The 19,443-nt window shown below is 41.0% G+C and overlaps 1 protein-coding gene across 5 annotated transcripts in view; it reads right to left on the bottom strand.

Moving 5' to 3' along the window:
• Nucleotides 1–2,119: 2,119 nt before the first annotated feature.
• The window catches only part of TRIM55 (tripartite motif containing 55), a 39,456-nt gene continuing 22,132 nt past the window's right edge, over nucleotides 2,120–19,443 (bottom strand). For 2 of the 5 annotated variants that reach the window (XM_079984619.1, XM_079984617.1), the window contains one exon: nucleotides 2,120–2,853. In XM_079984619.1, coding sequence (XP_079840745.1) covers nucleotides 2,734–2,853 — 120 coding nt within the window. In that variant the 3' untranslated portion in view covers nucleotides 2,120–2,733. Of the gene's footprint in view, nucleotides 2,854–6,740; nucleotides 6,756–13,999; nucleotides 14,081–15,736; nucleotides 15,828–19,443 lie in introns of those variants that run through there. The other 3 variants (XM_079984615.1, XM_079984616.1, XM_079984618.1) reach the window with 3 other exon arrangements.

Below are 19,443 nucleotides of genomic sequence, written 5' to 3'. Positions count from 1 at the left end.
CGGCTTCCTACACTTCCTTGCCTCGGAGACGTGTCAGTGGGGAATGCATCGATCGTGGCATAGAGAGAAGTAGAGGCTGAGTGGGGCTAAGGCGAAACAGCATCCGACCATAGGTAAGCTATAGGAAAGAGGTGAAGGGAGGTTAGGAAATAGTGCAGTATAAGAAACGGGGCGGGGGGGGTGCCGGGACAATGTTTTGGAAGTTCAGCAGTTCCGGTGCTACATTTGACTCAGAATTTACTAGGAAATCAGCTCCAGATCTTAGTTACCCCTGAGAGAGCGCCTCTGGGCGTATACAGAATGCTTGCGAATTTATCCTCACACATCTAGGATTAAATGGCAAGGCTTCCAGCCGGGAGAAAGAGACCCCTTGCCAAGGCTGAGGCCCTGGGGCTCCTCTCATTTTAGGACACTCCCAGCCAGCATGGCCAGGGAGTTGTAGTTCTGCGACGCCTGGAGGGCCACAGATTCCTCACCCTTGTTTTCCAGAGTAAACGCTGCAGGGTGCTCATGTTAGCCCGGGTGGGGTGGGGGTGAGTCCTTGCTCTTTTTTGCAAGGAATAGGAGCATTTCTTAACACTCCAGTTGAGCGCACCTTTACACGGAAGTAAAATCCACTGGTATCAATAGGGCTCACTCCCAGGGGACTGCCCTTGGCCCGCTTTGTCACAAAGTTTAAAAATCCACCCGTGGAGTAGATGAAGTGGATGTTTCACTGACCAGTCGACGTTTCCCTTAGAAACCCAGCTTCGTTAGTTCAGACAAAACGATTTCCAGCTGAAATCTGTTCTTCAGACCTCTACTCCTCATCCTTCCTCCCCTTCCTAAATCCTTTCAGTAACACAAGTGGGATTGACATCGCTTCGTTTATACTCAGATCTGACGTTATGCATCCACAATACTTACATTCCTTCCACGCACAAAAATCCGTTCCGATTTAACACACAACTTCTTTCCACCTTTGCTTTGCACCTTCGAACCTGATGCGGAAACCGGTTTCATCTCACTGAAATTTAGCTTACTACATTTTGGGTGTTTTGGAGGGGCAGCGGGGGAGAAAGAGCCCATGACAAAGTTATTTTAAAGAAAGAAGCTGTGGCTGTAAAAGTTGAAACTGAGCCAACTTGGACGGGAATCTGTTGCCGACAAATCTTTCAATGGAGATCGATGAAGAAGACGCACATTTCTGAATGAGCTGTTAGGTACTTTTCAAGTTAGACTTCCCCAACGTCCTCTCACAATTTAGGCAATTGAGAGGCCGGTCAACTTTTCCACTCATAGCCGAAGGAGCCCGAAGGGGACAGAGAGTACAGCATGATAAAAGCAGAGAACTGACGTCCCCATTTTTGCAGATCTCCAGCCTCTGTTTTGTGATCTTATGAGCTAACCCTGAAGTAATGGATGCTTCGCTCCCTGAGACAGTCCTTAGCCATCTTTGGTGGTCTCACAATGGGATAAAGTTATTCCAGCCCACCTCACCCTACCCTTCCACTCCTTCTATTCATTTGAGCAGCGTGCTGGAGCAGTAAGGAGTGGACCAGGGCTAGGATAGGAAGGGAGACCCTGGTTCAGCCACGAAGCTCCCTGGATGACTTTGAAGTTGGCCACTATTCCTCAGCTTAACCAATCTCGCAGGGATGTTGTGAGGATCAAATGGTAGTGGTGGAGGAAACCCATAAACCGTCACTTAATTTTAACCTTACTATAGCAGGGTATGTCAGTACATGAAGAGTGTGCTGATGTTGTTGAGTACAAAATGTGAATGATGTCGCTCTGTACACATTCATAATGATCAACAGGATGTCAGCATTTAGACCACAATGCAGGGCATTTCATTAAACACATCCAAGTGTTCTACTACCACTGGATTTCAGACATAATTTGTTCGGAAAGCAACTCCTCCATCTGGCACATTACAAACTGCTTAAGAACCTTCTTCCAGATTTCAGATGTGGTTTTGCCATGCAGTGTAGGGGACCACCATCAAACTGTTTCCAAACCCTCATGAGGCAGAGCTTAATTGTGTGGCTTGGTGGAGATTGTGCCTGCCTTATAATGTGTGGCTTTTGCCAATGCACATCCATTGAAAAGCTTGCTGGTAAGGTAAAGAGTCAACCTGTGTAATGTGAAGTTTATTAACAATGCCTTTAGTGAGGAAACAGCTATGCAAGAATATTGGTAAATCACTCCTGTAAAACTGCGTATAGAAGTCCCCAATTTACAGATGTGTCTTGTGTGCCTTTAGCACTTTACTTGCAAAAACAGTATTGTGCTGCTTTCTTTTCTTCGCATAATTTTTTGACATTAATTTTGCTGCGGCACACTTAGGATCAATTGCAATAATCATGCAATAGCTTGTTATATCACATATCACCTTTCTTAGATAAAGCCTTATCACATAAACTCAGTACCTAGCCAATGAGGTGACCTTGACAAGTAATAAAGTCACCACTTGATACCTGCCATTACCTCCAAAGCTGGTAGGAACTTGATCCTCCATTGGTTCATGATTAGCTATTAGCTTACATTCCTTCTTCCCTCCCACCCCTTTCCCAAATTGTACAGCTGCTTCCACAAATATTATAAAGTCAAATCCAATGAGAATTTTTTCAAACAAAATCTTTTGGATAAAATGTGATCCACCATTCCTTTTAATTCAGTATTTGTTATCACTTATAGCCAAGTCACATGCTTCCTATGAATCCTTCCAGAAGCCAGCTGGATGGAGAGTCATCATTCATTCAATGAGTTCAACCAGGAGAAAGAGAAGACATGACGAGCCGGCTCATCAACTCTCTCATTGCTCCCAGGACGTCCTTCCATGTGTCCTTGAGGGGATGGTTCAGACCCAGTCTAGGGGTGGAGGAATAAAGATTTACAATGGGAAAATCTGAAAACTCATCTTGCACCTACACATATTGACTACTAAGTTCCATCAAAAACAATTATTTAGAAGTATTTGATGGCTGTGGAAAATAAATACATAAACACCACAACATCTTTGGAGCAACCTTCCTCAGCCTAGTACCCTCCAGGTGTTTGGAAATACAACTCTCATCAGCCCCGATCAGTTTGGCCAATGAGCAGGGAAGACAGGAGTTGCAATCCAACATCTGAAGCAGGGTTTCAGAAACTTGGGTCTCTAGCCGTTGTTGGACTACAATTCCCATCATCCCCAGCTAGCAGGACCAGTGGTTAGGGATGGGTGGAAATTGTAGTCCAAAAACAGCTGAAGTCCCAAGTCTGGGAAACCCTGATCTGGAGGATACAAAGTTGAGGAAGGCTGTTTTTAAACATAACCCTCACAAAATGTCCTTGCACAAACCCCATTAAGATGAATGAGAGCAATATGTAATCTTCCACAGCTCCTATTCATTTCAACAGGGTTTGATGAGGAGAACTCTGCTAAACCCATGTGTTCATTAAAAGATTAAGAAATGGCTATCCAAAGTTATTTGGAACCTTTTGAACATTGTTGTAGAATAATATTATAAGCTTATATCAATTGCTTTGGACTTCTGGAAGTAAACGCGAAGTCCCATGAAATCAACAGATCTTATGATTTTCTGCTTCTTAAGTTGGTCATAGAAAGTCTTCAGATAGCGCTTGTACTCTAGCATGATGGTTAATAGAGATGCCAACCATGACATCCTTTTTTATCTTAAGAAAAATTCAACAGAAGCATCTTCCAAATTTTCACTAAACCCAGAGCACACAAAGATGTTCAATACACAGGGCACTTCCCTCCTTACTCTTAAAAGAGCATGCTGCACCTCACCATGGCTCTATATCTCAAAGATGCAGAGAACCTTGAAATAGCTCATCAGAAAACAGAAACTTATGCAGCAGGTCTGGGGAACTTTTGGTCCTCCAGGTGTTGCTGAACTACAGCTCCCATCAGTCCCAGCAAGCATGGCCAACAACCAGGAATGATGGAAGTTGCAATTCAGCAACATCTGTAGAGCCATAGGACCCCTATACCTGAAATACTGTTTCTATCACAGATGCTTATGATGAACTGCTATATGGGATAAAGATGGTCTGGCAATGCCCCAAGCATATTTTGTAAATATACAGTGTTAAATTTTAAACCAAGTTAGTGAGGAATGATGACATGTTAGGTATTAGTTGGCTTAGAGTCATGCTGTTTGCAAAACAAGACCTGTTGCCTAGTGGGTGTGAAAAAAGTAGTTTGCTTCTTTCTATCTAATAACTGTTTTGCATTTTCTTTCAAGGACCAGATCCTTAGTTGTAAATAAGGAGCATCATAAATGGATTTTGCACCAAGCAGATTCATTCTATAGGGCCCCAACTCTAAAATACCATCCTAATACGGATGATGCTTTTGAAGTAATACTGTTGCAAGTACAATATGTGGGCACATAATTGTGTACACTTATCAACACAGGTTTTTAAATGGGCACATCTTAATTTCATTATTGCTACAGTTCAGTCTTGTACCCTCTGTTTCAGTGGCATAGCTGAGCAAGACTAAGCAAATACAACTGTCGATTATTGTGAATGGAACTAATGGGACATCAAGGGTTTAAAAATTATGTCCCTTGATTGTTGGGAAATATCTCTTTGGAAGATGACACCTTTTGGCTAATGTGTGGGGAACCTTTGGCCCTCCAGGTATTGCTGAACTACAGCCCCCATAATCCCTCACCATCAGGCATGCTTGTTGAGGCTGATGCGAGTAGTAGTTCAGCAACACCTGGAGTGCCAAAGGTTCGCACTCCTGCTTTAGCTAATGCCCTTATTTGAAGGGCCATAACTCAGTGCATCTGCTTTGCATGCAGAAGGTCCAAGGTTCAATCCTGTCATCTTCAGGTAAGACTGGGAGAGAAACCTGTCTGAAATCCTGAGAGCTACTGCAAGTCGACATAGAAAATACCAAGCAAGGTGGACCAATGGTCTGATAGTATAAGGCATCTTCCTATGTAAGGAACAGAGAACAGGGTTGGCCCCATAGTGCTAAAATCCCTGCCCCTTTTGCCACCATTCACTGGGGGGGGGGTCATTTGGGTGATTTTCAAATTCAGAGGAATGAAAGCTGGCTGAATGTACAGGTGGTGGGATTTGCACTCCTCCTAACAGCAGCCAACCACCACCATGCCCCCTATCAAAATACCCTATGACTGACACTCTGTGACATTTTTGTGTCATTCTGATGGGGGGATGTGGTTGCCAGGTGTTGGGAAGACTGCCACTCTACACCAAAGGAAGACTGGCACTGCAAAACAGGGAGCAGTGAAAAAAGTTATCTGGGGAGACTGCTTCTCTATCTGGTTTTGTATTCTTTAAATGCAGTTCTCTAGTCACCGCTCATTCTGCCATGTGCATTCCACTATGAAAGCTTTATTGCTAGAGGGCATAGCACCGAGAATTTTAATAGTTGGACCACCCAGGAACAAGCTGAGTTTGTGTGGCAGAATGGCACTGGATCCCAGTCTCGAATACAGAATAGGTCCCAGGAATGCAGAAGTTGTTGACAATTCCTGCACTAGTTTAAGTTGGTTTCTATAGTGCAGGCATTTGGCACCTCTGAGTATGAGGCTTTTACTGTGCAGGAGATACAAACTTTCACTCCACATTGATAACATAGCAATAACATAGCAATGTTATCAATGGGCTATTCTGGTTTTATCTATCACCCCCTTCCACTCTTTCCCTTTTTAGTAAATTCTGAGTGGCAGGCAATCCTTAAGCAACCATCAAGAAAACATTGCTGATCTTTCCTTAAAACCACCCATCCTGTCCTCCATTTCCACACTTTCCATCTTATTCACATTTAACAAAATTTAAAAACCACTTCCTTTTGTTAAAGTTTTCTACTTAAAATGACAATGTTTTGTAATCACTCCAGCACTCAGCAGACATGATCCAGAAACATCATATACACTTGCACTTGGAATTTTTGTTTAAGAGTTTCCCTCTCAGAACCTATTGCACCAATGTTCTAGCTATTTTTTTCACGTAAAGGGTCTTCTTTATATGCAAGCACATAAAAAAAAGCAATTCCTCACCTCCAGTCTGAAGTGATATAGTCCTGCAAGAGCTTTACGGCATGAATTGTGCACCTTAACTCTTCCACAAGGCAAATTGATTTGTATGTGTCTAGTATAAGAACACACATGTCTATTCAGAAATTAGTCTCCCACTTAATTCACTGGGGCTTAATCTCAGATAAATAGGGACAGAATTGCAGTCTAAATGTCCTTTGACTTTGTTGTTATATAATATCAACACTGCTTGTTTTTGAAAATCACATATTCCATTATATAATAACACATGATTTTAGAAAACAAGAAGTGCATTTGAATGTAGGTAATTTAATTTATGTGTTTCATGTTAATAGTAAAGGAGAAAAGGAAAACCCAGTCTTAAACTCCTGCTGAAACGGCACTTTGCATATATCAAAAATGTTATAATTTCACTTAATAAAAGTTACATTCTAGAAAAAGAATGTAATGGATGAAAGGTGGTTCAGATTTTGCCACTGACCTGGGCTTCATCCATTTGTCTGCCTGCATCCAAAAATTCACAACCAGAATCTGAATTTGACTTAATTTTAAAAGTATTGTCTTAAAAACTCATTATTTGCAAAATTTTCACATCAGGGCTGTACTGATTTGAATTCAACCGTGATCTGTCAAATTTATGTTCCCACCACTACGATATGCATTGTCTGCTAATAATGTATTACTTACAACATAGGCTGTTCTCCATGGTCAGAAACTATTTTTTGTCCACTGAAAATTTAAATAGAATGGAAGACGTAACTATAGGTTATTTTAAAATAATTTCAACTTTCTCTAAAGACTTTCTGTTTACATGGTAATGTAATATAATCCCTTCAGCAGAATTTCCTACAGCTGTCAACTTTTATCATAACAATACAGCTATAAGCTCAAATACTTCTTTTCTTATGCCTATTTTTAATTCTCTGGGAGCCAAGTGAAACTCTTTTCTTATAAAATAAATTGTTCAACTACATAACTGTAGGCAGGTAAAATATGCACCAGCAAACTCCATCCATCATGAGATTAGCTGTTCAATTCTCAGAAAGGTGGTTGGCCGTGAACTTTTCGCGCCCATGGGGAATGAATGTCTCACCAAAATAGATTTTCATTCTGTTACAATTAGAGCTATGTGGCAAAAGGATAATGTAATGCTGTTTATTTCACACAACCTTAACGATTCCAAAAATAGTCCTGAGAAATGAATGCAGTGTTCCTCTTTGTGTGTAGGCTGGGTAAGTTCCCTGAAGGATGTAATGTCAAGCATACTTTAGGGAGCTTAAACTAATGGTGAAACCTTTTCAGGGGAAGGAGACCCTTAAGTAAGCCCTGTTCCATAAAGTGTGAATGTTCCAGTGGACTCAGGTGAAAATGCCGCACTTCATTACACTTCTAATCTATCCCAGTGGCTCTGTACAAAGCTATCAATACAAATTTAAGCCTGAAACATCTTACTCTGCCTATCATCTTACTCTGTAGTGTATGATTCTCAGGGTGGTTTTATGATAGCAGCAGCAATCTCTCTCACAGACATCTTATCCCACAGGGATGGCTTCCACCCTGGTGAGGGAACTGGGCAAGCATCAGCAGAGGGCTCAAGATGGATTCCATAAGCATCTTGCATGTTGCAACTGAACAGTGCACCAAGCCAGCTGTCTGATGCTTTTCAAACTCAAGGGGAAACAGGGAGGAGACACTTGGTCTAGCAGTTGTCTGGTGTGTTCTCTGATCACTTTCTGATAGGATAAACATTACCACCTGCTGTTAGGGAATTATTAAGCCCTGTTCACCATTCATATCTAACAAAAATAAGTTGTGGGCCACTGGACTGAGTGCAGCAGATGAAAAAGAGGCAGTGAAAACCAATTTTTTTTCATTATTTCTTGCCTTTCTTGAGAGGTCCAGTGAAGCTTCTATCAGAAAACTCTAGTGCTCCATTAAATTAGATGACTGTTTCCAGAATTCTTTAAACATATGCTGACAATTTTTTTTAAAAAAAATAGGACTGCAATAATCTAAATCTAGCATACTCACATAAAAACAATTGTCTGTCTCCCTTTCATGTAAAAACAACAACAACAGAAAACTTAATCCATTGTATTGTATCATCCAAATCAATGTGTGGTTTATAGACTGTGATCAAACCATCTTTCTGAATCACTTGCTCACAACTTTTTGTTTAGTTGCTTAACTAGAGATAGCATAATGCTTGCATACAAGTTTGCCCTGAAAAATAATGTAGAGTAACTTGTGGGTGTTAATGTTAGAAAGCTAACTTTATACTCTCTCATCCTCAACTAGTTTGCTCTTTAAGAAAACTGTGAAGAGACATCATGAAGATCAAGATCTTGCAAGCTGTGTGTTACAAGACGTAGACCTCAAAAACTGCCAAAAGAAACATTCTCTTCTTGTGGGAGAGAAGGGCAGCTATTCTAGCAGTGACGCAGAGCATTGTCTAAGTATGCCACTTAAGAAGCAGACGGCACTTTAAAATATAGATTGTTCTTTGAAAGGACCTGATGAATGAGACCCATTTAAAATTATGACTCATGGCAGAGCTTTGTACCATGGATCCGTTGGATCAGGTAACAAAGCCTGAATAATTTGTAAGGTTTGGATACACATATCGCTTGATCATGAATGAATGACTAAGCTGAGATATTGCAAATATGCCAGGAGGGGCATGTAAGAACAGCTATGGGCGTACTGCACATGCTATGGAGGCCAGCTCCATTCAGTAAGAGCTCCATAAATAGACCATCTTGCTGATGCATCAAGACCATCAACACATTCTAGTTCCTCGAAGTTACTCAGCAGTTGGACAGAGTCCATAGTATAATGTCAACATCTTTCTTTACTCTGATTTCTGGTTATTTCTAGAATGTTTTCATCTTTAAATCTTATTTGGTTGGCTCTGTGGTGTGTTTTCTTCTTACTCTTAGAGTCATACTGAGTACTAATGGATGGGAAAGGCAAGAAATGTAACTTCATTCAGCTCATACGACCAGAGCAGATGAAGCAGGGTCCCACAATGCTCAATATTGAGATGGTTTTTTAAAAGTTGCTCATAAAGGACCTGCAGATGAACGAGGAAGAATCAGGACCAAGGAAGGAGAGTACTTCTTCACATAGTGCATAGTTACACCAAGGACTTGGTTACTACTAAATGTACTAATTACTAGGAAGCTGATGACTTTAAAAGAGGTTTAGACAAATCCACATATATAAGGCAATCAAAACCCACTAGTCATTATGGCTGCATACGTACTGCAGGTGGCATGACTTTTTAATGCCAATTTTTGGAGAACACTAGTGGGGAGAGTGGTGTTGCGCTCAGGTCTTGCTTGTGGGCATTTGGCTGGCCAAAGTATCAAAAGGATGGCCCTGTTCTAGCAGTGTTATTGTAGTATAAAGAAAGACCAGAAGGGTGGTAACTTAATGAACCCAATAAAATAACCATCTCTGGGTTATGGTTGATGGCTACTTTTTAAGCAAAATGAAAAGTAACAATGCTCTAGCCATTCCTTCATACCATGAGTAGGGAAACAGTTGTCCTACAGATGCTACCATCATTCCTGTCCATTGGCTCTGCTGACTGGGATGATGAGAATTGTAATCCAAAAGAATTCAGAAGGCCACAGGTTCTCCACTATTGCCAGGAAGTGCAATGGCCTCAATCTCATTTTCTCATTTTCTCACTCTGTTACTGTTACAACTTTTAAGAGGAAAATTAAGAGCACCATCAGGAAGAACAGGAAAGACATTTTACATGCTGACAGATGCCCTATGATGCTTCCCAAGCACTTCCTAAATTTGGCAAAATCTGCCCTGCTCTTGAACTGTTTTGAGCAAGAACAGTTTTCGAGCATATGTAGGAGGTTAAAGTTATAGGCAGGAATAGATAAATTAGTATACCAGTGAGTCCATTAGCCTATGAATTAGTCTGTGAATGATGAGAATTGCCCTGCATTCACCTATACAGATCAGTTCTGCCGTTATAAAGAATTGGATACAATATAGGAATTTCAGGATCACAAAACGATTAGCCATTTTGCAATATTCCTGTGCAAGTGACCTTTCAGTAACAATGGGTATAATAAATTTAACCTTTCCATATAATAGATGTAATAATAGTTTTGCCACGAAGGGGAATAGTTGTTAAGCCTCTTTTAAAAACAAATGAGTCTAACTAGATGCATGCTTCCATACAAGAATTGTACAGTGAGCGTAGCACAGTCTCCAAAGAATTGATAAAATAGCAAAACTAACCAGAAGTAATATTCATGAAAAGAGGCAACCGAGGAAAGGGAGAGGTATTTGTTTCGCTTGCCACTAGTGATGCAATATCCAACAGGTGCTCTTGAATCAGGATATGTGCAAAGGCACATTTCACAGGGCAAATGTGCTAGCACTGCATTTCCCAGGTCTAAAACCCTGTGCTGTGAATGTCTGAATGCAATGGCTCCACGATATCAGCATTGGCTTGAAGTACAGCATAAAAGCTGTATATACCAAATGGGAAAACAGGCATTTCCTGTACAAGAATGTTGATCGTGGAGGGTTTGGCAGCCACTCTTATTTTGAAAAATCCCTTTTATTTCCCCCTGGTCATTGGGCAGTGCTAAAGAGAACACCCGGTCAACACAAGGATTTCTCTTTGCATGACAGAATGTTTTCCCCTATGCCCACTCCTAAATCTGTTTTGGGGTTCTCCTGTTTTCCAGAGCAGATTTGGGGGCTCACAAGGTGCAGATGGGGGAAAGACAAAATTACATTGCACCAGCATTCCTCCTTGCACTTGTGTAACTATTTTGTTGAACCCAACCTCTAATGTCACAGAACAGTGACCGGTGTAACCCTTCATCAGACAGAAGGTGAACCAAAGGAGGCAGGGGAGGGTTAAGAATAAATCTGCCTTGGCGCTGAAGCCAGACTTCATTTTTGCTGGGTCTATTATTCAGAGGGGATGTGGCTGTGGGAGATTGCCATGAATTAACCGCTGCACCACCAAGGGGCCAGCACAGCTCACAAAGCTGACTTTGGGTCCTGCAATCCCTCCTTTCCTCCCACCTACCCATAGCTAGAAGAAGGGATCCTGTGCTAAAGGCATGGCTAGAATATTTTAGCTACGATTCCAGCATTGCAGGGGGTTGGACTAGATGACCCTTGGGGTCCTTTCCCACTCTGCAATTCTATGGTTCTATGTGGCAGGACCTAGAAGATAAAAATTCCATGATATTTTGAAAGAAACAACAGTTGTTTCCTTACATTAAAAACAACAACAATGCCTTTAAATTAAGGTAGAGATGACAAGACAAGTATTTTTCAGTTTTCAGTGAAGCAAAGTGCGTAGGCCAGGTCAGCCTGGTTGCACTGTTGTCTAAATAGAGAAAATATCTGTACCCACCACCATTCTGAGGCAAGATTGTTGGGAAAGGTCTAAATTCAGAAAGCAGAAGGTATCCCATGACTCACAATGTAGTTTGTAGATGTGACTATTAAATGCTAGGGGAAGGCATCACTGGCAAAACTAATTATAGCAAAAGCATTGCCTGGGAACCTTACAAAAAATGTTTTGTCATTACAACAGCTCCACACTGGTGTGATTGAATCACAAGAGCAATTTCCAGAAACTACAAAAGAAAGGAAGATTAAAAAGAAAAAAAATCAAGGGTGAGCTACTTGATTTTAAATATACAATTAATTATGTTTGTTAGGGCCAAACACATGTAATTGTAGCCCACTGGCTATTTTATTATAGGAAAAGCCATGTTTGGAGGGGCAACCAGAATTGAAGAAGAAGGAAGGATGTGTTGGTGAATCCTTTTTCTATTATCCTTTCCCTCTTCCCTACCCAGTATGTAATTGGTGATGTTCTTTCCCCCAATTTGCATTGTGTTTCCTTTGCATTGAAATGAATGTCATGGAATAACATAATGTTGATGTAAAGTAATTAATTGCATAACTTTTCACCATAGTGGGCAACAAGACAAATGACATAGCTTTTGCTGGAAGTTGAACTGCAGCAGAATGGAAACAGCACTACACGTGACAAATATGGGGTGGAATGGAAATGGAGGCCTTCTTACTAAGGCTGTGTAAGAGGACCCCATAGATCCAATTCAGGGCACTATCTGGTGATTCATAATGACCCCAGCCTGACCAGGATCCAGACCCCAAACCAAATCAGGGTCGTTGCATAGTGTTTAATTAAGGATTTAAAACTTGCTTAAAGATATGGTCATTGGAGGAGGGGAGAACCCCAACTCCTCAACTCTCCTCACTGCCTGACCAAACCCCTTTGGACAGCCCTAGATTGCTCTGGATGGACCCGATCTACCAAGGTCTGCCTCAACCTACTCCAGCCAAATCCTGAGTAGACCCAAATTGGCCCAATTTGGTTTGGGATCTGGGTAGAGCAGTTGCACAGCCCTATTTCTTACATCCCTAGTCTTCTCAGGCTTATGTGCTAGACTGGGGAATCTCCAGGGAAGTTTAGGTGTGTTGGCCATTTGAGACCTGGAGCCATGATGGTCCTGAAAGAGAGAATATTTAATGTGGGATCCCCCCGCCAAAAAAATCTGGCAATAGAACAGGACACTCAGAGTTGTTATGCTCAAGATTCTATAAAACCTATAGCTTAGTCTGAAAATGATGCAACATGGAATTAATGTTACTGTTTCTTTTGAAAGACTTCCCTTTGTGATTTATTAGATAGTAGCCCCAATTTATCCAACTCTTAAATGGAGTAAGGCTTGAAAAACAAGGGTTCTAAGTTGAACAGAAAAAAATGTTTTATTTTTCTCCCTGACCACTGTAGGTAAAACACTTTGGAAATTGTTGAATAAGCAAGCATTCAAAGCATATCATAAAACTAGAAACTCTTATCATAATACTGAAGATCAGTGTACCTGGCAATCAGCAGGTTAGAATAGTAGCAGTATCCTATTGGCCAAGCCAGCATCAACTGCAGAATTTTGCTTGTGATGCAGAAGATTTCAAGAGCAGTACTGGCTAGGGGGAACAAGAATGTATGTCTATGTGTGAATGCTGGTAAAGGACAAACCATAATCTACTGATCAGGAACATATTCATCCCTGGGATATGATTCAATATTAAGGCCTCTATGATATTAAAATCTAGCCTTGACTTCAGTAAATTTCTATTGCTAAGTATATGAGTAATCCCATCTGACTCACTGATATTCATGCGTTAAAAAAATATTAAGCACAGCACATGATTAACATTCTTGTTTTTTTGGTGGACTGAGTTTGGAAAGGTTAACATCTTAAAAGCTATTTTCCAAAACTGAATCCTGAAATTTTCCTTAAAGTGCTGAAATTACTCTAGATCATTCCAAAAGTGAAATACTGCACTTTAGACAGCAACTTAAATATAATCACAGTTTATCACTTGAGACTCAAATGAGGCATGACATTAATTCACAGTCTGATCTTTTAGTCCCATCTCTTTAATGATCTTATTAGCTACTGTGTGCTTTAAGTACATTTGCATAACTAGCAATGGTCTGAGATTTTAGCAAAATACAGACTTCCTTGAAGTCTGCATGCCATCTCTTAGACACGTATTTTTAAATGTTAATTCCAAATACTTTGGGCATTGTGGCAGATACATTCTATTATGGTATGTGACTGACTCTAGAAATCCCATGAATAAAGTTACAGCCAGATACTGGGGGTGGGGGTGGCAGCTGCAATAACATTACTTTTTCATGACTATCATTTCATTCACCAGTAGTTTAGGCAAATTCATCTACCTTCCAGTTTCAAATGATGGATTAGAATTCAGTTGTAGAGATCTCTACAGTGAGTGTCTCCAAAATATCTTACACACTAATTTGATCTGTGACAACATCTGACAAGGCAGGAGCCTCGCAAACATCCTTTGGGATGAAGGATGGGGTAAAAATTTAATAAATACACAAGCATCTCAGTGATTGCACATGGTAATGTTACCTTCTGGACACCTGTACCAAATGTCTATCAGTTATGCACCTTATATTTCTTGTACATAGGATCTCCAAGTATAGGATGGTACTGTATATAAATTCAATAAATAATAAAAAATAAAAATAATTCCTCACATTAATTGTTCAGCCAGAGGCCACATGCTGGTCAATTTATACAGCTAAACAAGACACAGCATGGTTAGTATTTAAATGGGAGGATGTTTGGAAACCCTATGTAAGCTGCTCTGAGATTTTTAACGAAGGACCAAGAAATATAACGAATGTAATATTTGTTTCATGCTTACCATAGCATACGCTGATGAAAAAAGCTGGTGGTAAACATATGGAATTGCAGAATGTAGGCAGGGGATTACAAGTCTGAATATTCCCCACCTAATATAAAACATCCTGCACAGAGTAAATTAATAGCTAAGGACAGGGTAGGCTAAAACTCATAAGTAAATAATTTTTGACATAGCAGAGATTCAATCATGCAATCCCTGATTTGCATTCTGAAAATGGCACTATTCCATGGGAGTTGTCCCGCATGCTTTACGCTGTGCCAAAATCTGTTCTCTAATTTCTCAAAAGTCTTCTTTCTCTGGAAAAGGGGCTTTGCTTTTTCAGGCTTCAGAAAGGTGGTGTGTGTTTGGCTGAACTTACCGTGTGTGTGTGTGTGTGTGTGTGTGTGTGTCCCGTTAAATACCTGTGTAGCACTCTAGAGTTTCTCCAGTTGTCTGCACTTCTTGATCTGAAAAGCCCACAAAGGAAGTTACTTCCTAACATCTTCCCTGGGCTTTAATTGAAGCATGAGAAGTTGAGATAGCTGGATACCAAGTGCTTGCGGCAGTACAATCATTGAGTTTGTTTTTAAGGGAACTGCTTCCTTTTACCTTTTAAAAAAGAAACCTATCTGTACTGATTTCTTTAAATGCAAAAGGCCACAACCTTCAGGTTAAAAAAGGAGCAACTTTTTTTTGTACACCCAGCTGCCAGGTGCCCAGTAGGTAATCTCCATTTTTTTTGTATTTACGGCCAAGGATGTAATGGGGTTTTCAGGAAGCATGGGCTCTTGGGAGGGTTGCAGAGTGCAGACCACTAGAGAATAGACTTGCAGAATGATAGGAAGGACACTCACAAAACCTTTCAGCTACCTTGAAAATAACCAGATCAAAAGCCCTGCAGCCCACCCCTGACAATTTCACTGAAATTTTCTCTCCCCTTGGATTATTTTTAATGCAATTCCTTTTCTATTTACTTGACAATGGTTTTTTTTTTAAACCCCCACAGAAGAATCTTTTAGCACAGCACTATACAAAAGCACAAACAGCATTCCTCCCTCACAGCCTTTCCCTCACACTCAAAGTGATACACATCTTTGGGGTGAACCCTCAAGGCTACTTATGTGTACAGCAAAAGAAACCATGGCTTGTTACATCTACAGTTTTCTACGATGTCAGGAATGCCTAATATCTGAAAGACACCATCCATGGGATTAATTGGGGATTTCCTATCTATCTCTTCTTCTAAAAAGGTCTCATATTTCACCATGCAGGATGACACTCCAGGGTAACATTTCAGAGGGAGGGGAGATAAAGAGGAAAAGCTTTAGGCAGCATGTATGGCATGACAGCATGGTCCTTTTAGGATGAAAAGAATGGGACGGTTGGTTCTAACCACCTGCAGGCATGACTACAGAAATGACTTGTGCTGTTAGTTAAGGATAAAACAAAACAGTTCCTACCCCTCAAAGTAAAAAGCATGTACTGAATCTGACTCCAGAGATGGTGCAGTAAGATAAGAAAAGCCAAAACTGAGAGGCAGAATGCTAATCCCTGTGAGGAAATAAGAAGAATACTTCACTAATGTCATCAGAGAAAATTGCTCATTTGGTGAAGCTTGGTGAAGAAGAAGACATTCCATTTTCTGTCCCCCGCCCCCGGTTGTCTGTGTGTGTTTCTTTTTTCTTTTTCTTTTTTTTTAAAAGGGTGGTTATTGCGAGAACACCCAGGGTAGGTTCAAAATTCGCATAAACTCAACTTTGTGCTAGATTGGTCCTCATAAGAAGCACATGCACCAGTAAAATATGAGGCAGGCATAATTCACAACTAATGCTCTTGCTAGAAACTTTCCTCCTATGGTGCCTGAACTACCCCTTTGAGAGGAAAGCTGGGAGAGTTTGTTTAATTAACAATTAAACAAAATAATACAGGGCATCATAAACATGTATTATTCTACACCAGCTTAATCATCATGGCTTCCCCCAAAGCATCCTGGGAATTACAGTCTGGTGAAGGTTGGGAGAATTCCCTGCTCCTTTGAACTACAGATCTCAAGGCAGGTCCAGCATCAGCTTTGGACAGCTGCTGCTGGGGCCCCCGGAGCCCTGGCTACCCACTATTGCGCTGAGGCTAATATTGGGCTCCATACACAACTGAACTACCATTACTGACACTGTATCTAGAAATTAAAATGGTAGCTCAGACACAGCTGCCTGGCAGTGACTGCATCCACAGGAGTGAGCCCAGCAGAGGACTCACCGAACTTTGGAACCAAGCCTATCTCATGACTGCTTGAAGAGATGGAATAGCAATCAAATCAGTTTATATCTGTGGCATAGCTGTGTCTTCTGTTACTGCTGTGACACTTCCCTTCTATCATTTCCTGGCCCCACCTTGTATTCTTTCTCCCAACCAGCCCTATGGTCATGCCAGGTCTTCTCCCATATTCTCTTTAGGTAAGTTTTTCTTTCGTTTAGTGTTAAAGCTGAGCAGTGCTATTGCTCCTGACTGCCTGTTCTTATTCCTCCCCCTATTCCTTTACACATTCCTATTGTTATTGCTCTTTAAAAAACAGTTGTTTAAAGGCATCCATCTGTCAGGAGCTGCCATGGCTAGAACCAGGAGCCTTCAGTTCTGGTATGTCCATCCCATATGTTGTTCTATCAGAGCTGCAGCTTGGAGCATCATTCTGGCAGTGCCTCAAAGTGTGGACAATTTAGCAGCACCCAATCATTGCTGCTCTGCTTTAAGTGGGAAGTGAAATAGCAATCCGGCTTCTAACACCCTGTAGCTAAGTGGGTTAAATACTCTCTCCCGCTTTACTTCATGAACCCCTTGCCTGCTGCAGTTTGGAGGGGCAGGGGAAGAAGATAAAAGGCTATAAAGGCAAAACTATCTGGAAAGGAAAGGGTTGAAATGTTATCAATTCCTAGATAAGTCTAGCCATAGAGAATGCAATGAGTAGAGTCTAGAAAATATGTATACAGCCCATGACCAGTCAGAATAGCAGAGGGATAGGGGAGATTGTACAAGTATGACACTGAATTAAAAACAGCAGAATTTTCTGAGAAAAGGGAGTTGGGGGAGAAATTGTTTATTTCATGACCACAGGACGATATCCTGCAAAAGATGAGTTAAAGTGTGACTATTCCCCAGAATATACCCAGTGCATAGGCACGTTTTTAGGCTCTGCGCTGAACCCACCCACTCAAGTTGGTCATTGGTCATACTGGACAGGAAGGAGAATAAAAACCTTCCTGTTTGGGCTGGCTCTGCCATGTTTTTGGGTGGTCCTCAGCTCTAAACACCTGACTCAACTCCTGGTTCTCAGCTCCTGGCTCACCTCTGACAGCTGCTTACACAGCTCAGTCATAACACAATCCACAACACACAAATGCATGGGATTCAGAGAAAGGAATATTATGTACTTTTCTGTAATGTGTTTATAATGGATAAAATGACAAAAGGTATTCTGAAATGCTTATGTTAAAAGTTAGTGGATATTTTAAAACTGTAGGTTTCAAGACATTCACACATGCAAGGTTGAGTTCATATACATTAGGCATACTGTTTGTGTGTGGTGCATTCATACCATTTTCTTGAGCCTTTCATTGAAGAACATGATAGATTTTCACAAGCAAATTTGAGGGGGTGGGGGAGATCTTAACACAACAATGGATGAAATCTTGATTTTGTAGCATAATTTCCAATTATTTTAATATACAAGGATTTCAATACATCATAAGTGTAAAAGATATCAGACATCAACCCTGCAATTTTACTGAAATTTCAACAGTGGTGATTTACAGGGCAATCCTATTAAAGTCTATCAGGTGCAAGCCATGCTGAGTTCAATGTGACTTACTCCCAGGTAGGCATGTATATAGGATTGCAGCCTCTATGGAAGTAACTTTATTGTATTGTTCTGCACTGTGTTCTGACCATAGCACAGACACAATAGGAAAAATACACGGGAGAAGTTATTGACGATGCAAAATTAATTTTAAACATGCCATGCTTTTCATGACAGTGATAAAAAAGATACCTGATGTGGTTGCAGATCAAACAGTGTACATACAGAAGAGGTTAAGCTATGACAATATATTCCAGATGTGTGATTGATGTGGTTGTAATTAGAAGCAAATGCTGTATATTCAGCAGCTGCAAAAATACATTATCAGCCTGATGTGTACACAGAGGGACAAAGACCAACAGAGTTGTCTGTTGCTATTTTGGAATTTGCATGCATGAAATTCTGGTCAATTAAATGCTTTCAGCTCTTAATTGACCTTGTACATGACCAACTAAGAACTGTTTCCAAAACTAGTTTTTGTTGACATGAGGCAGGATCCAAAGCATTACTTTGTTCGAGAGCTTGTGTGCATGCACCCCATGTCTTATCCCAAATTGCTTTTGAAACTCTTCTGCATTTTCAAACTTATTTTCTGTGCAGCATTTTTCCCCCTTTTACAGGGAGAGGGCTGGCTGAGACATTGATGTTAAAGAAATCCAAGTCCAGAGCCCTGTTGAGCACATAGAACTACTTGCACATTCTTTGGATTGCAGTCATGTATCTTAATATCCACGTGCTAACATCTCTTCCAAGGTCACTTTCGAGTAATTATATGCACACCTGTTTCAAGTTGGCTGCAACTAGCAGGGCCAGTTTCAGGGTGCAGCACCATCGGGCATCTGCCAAGGCCAACAACCCAGCGGGAGGCCCATTGCTGAGCCAAAGGCCTTTGGCCTTGCTCCTTCTTGCTGCTGCTTGCTCACATGTCCTCTACAAGTATGCAAGCAGTGACAAGAACCGAGAGTAGCAGCCTCCGTTGGGTTTGCTCTTAACTTCTGGGCAGCTTAGGCCCATAGGGAGGGCACACACATGGGCAGTCATGATAGCAGCAAGAAGGCAAACACAGGATAGATACTGCCAAGAGCCTCCCAAAATCTGGAGCAGATTGTTAGACAGGTGTTTGGTGGGTGTTTATATTTATGTTTCTGTGATGTGAATCACCTTGTGAGAGCAAAATTCAGAAGAAAATTACAACTTGTCTGCTGAAGGTGTATCTTGGGGGAGGAAACTAACATGCATCAAACCATTCCATTGTGACTGATTAGGTCAGGGGCAGGCAACCAGGTGTCTTCCAGACATCATTGGACTCCAACTCTC

The sequence above is a fragment of the Podarcis cretensis genome (genome assembly GCF_951804945.1).
Source record: "Podarcis cretensis genome assembly, chromosome: 7".
Lineage (NCBI taxonomy): Eukaryota > Metazoa > Chordata > Lepidosauria > Squamata > Lacertidae > Podarcis > Podarcis cretensis.
Note: the sequence above shows the minus strand (reverse complement) of the source record. Positions and strands in the feature narration are given on the sequence as shown.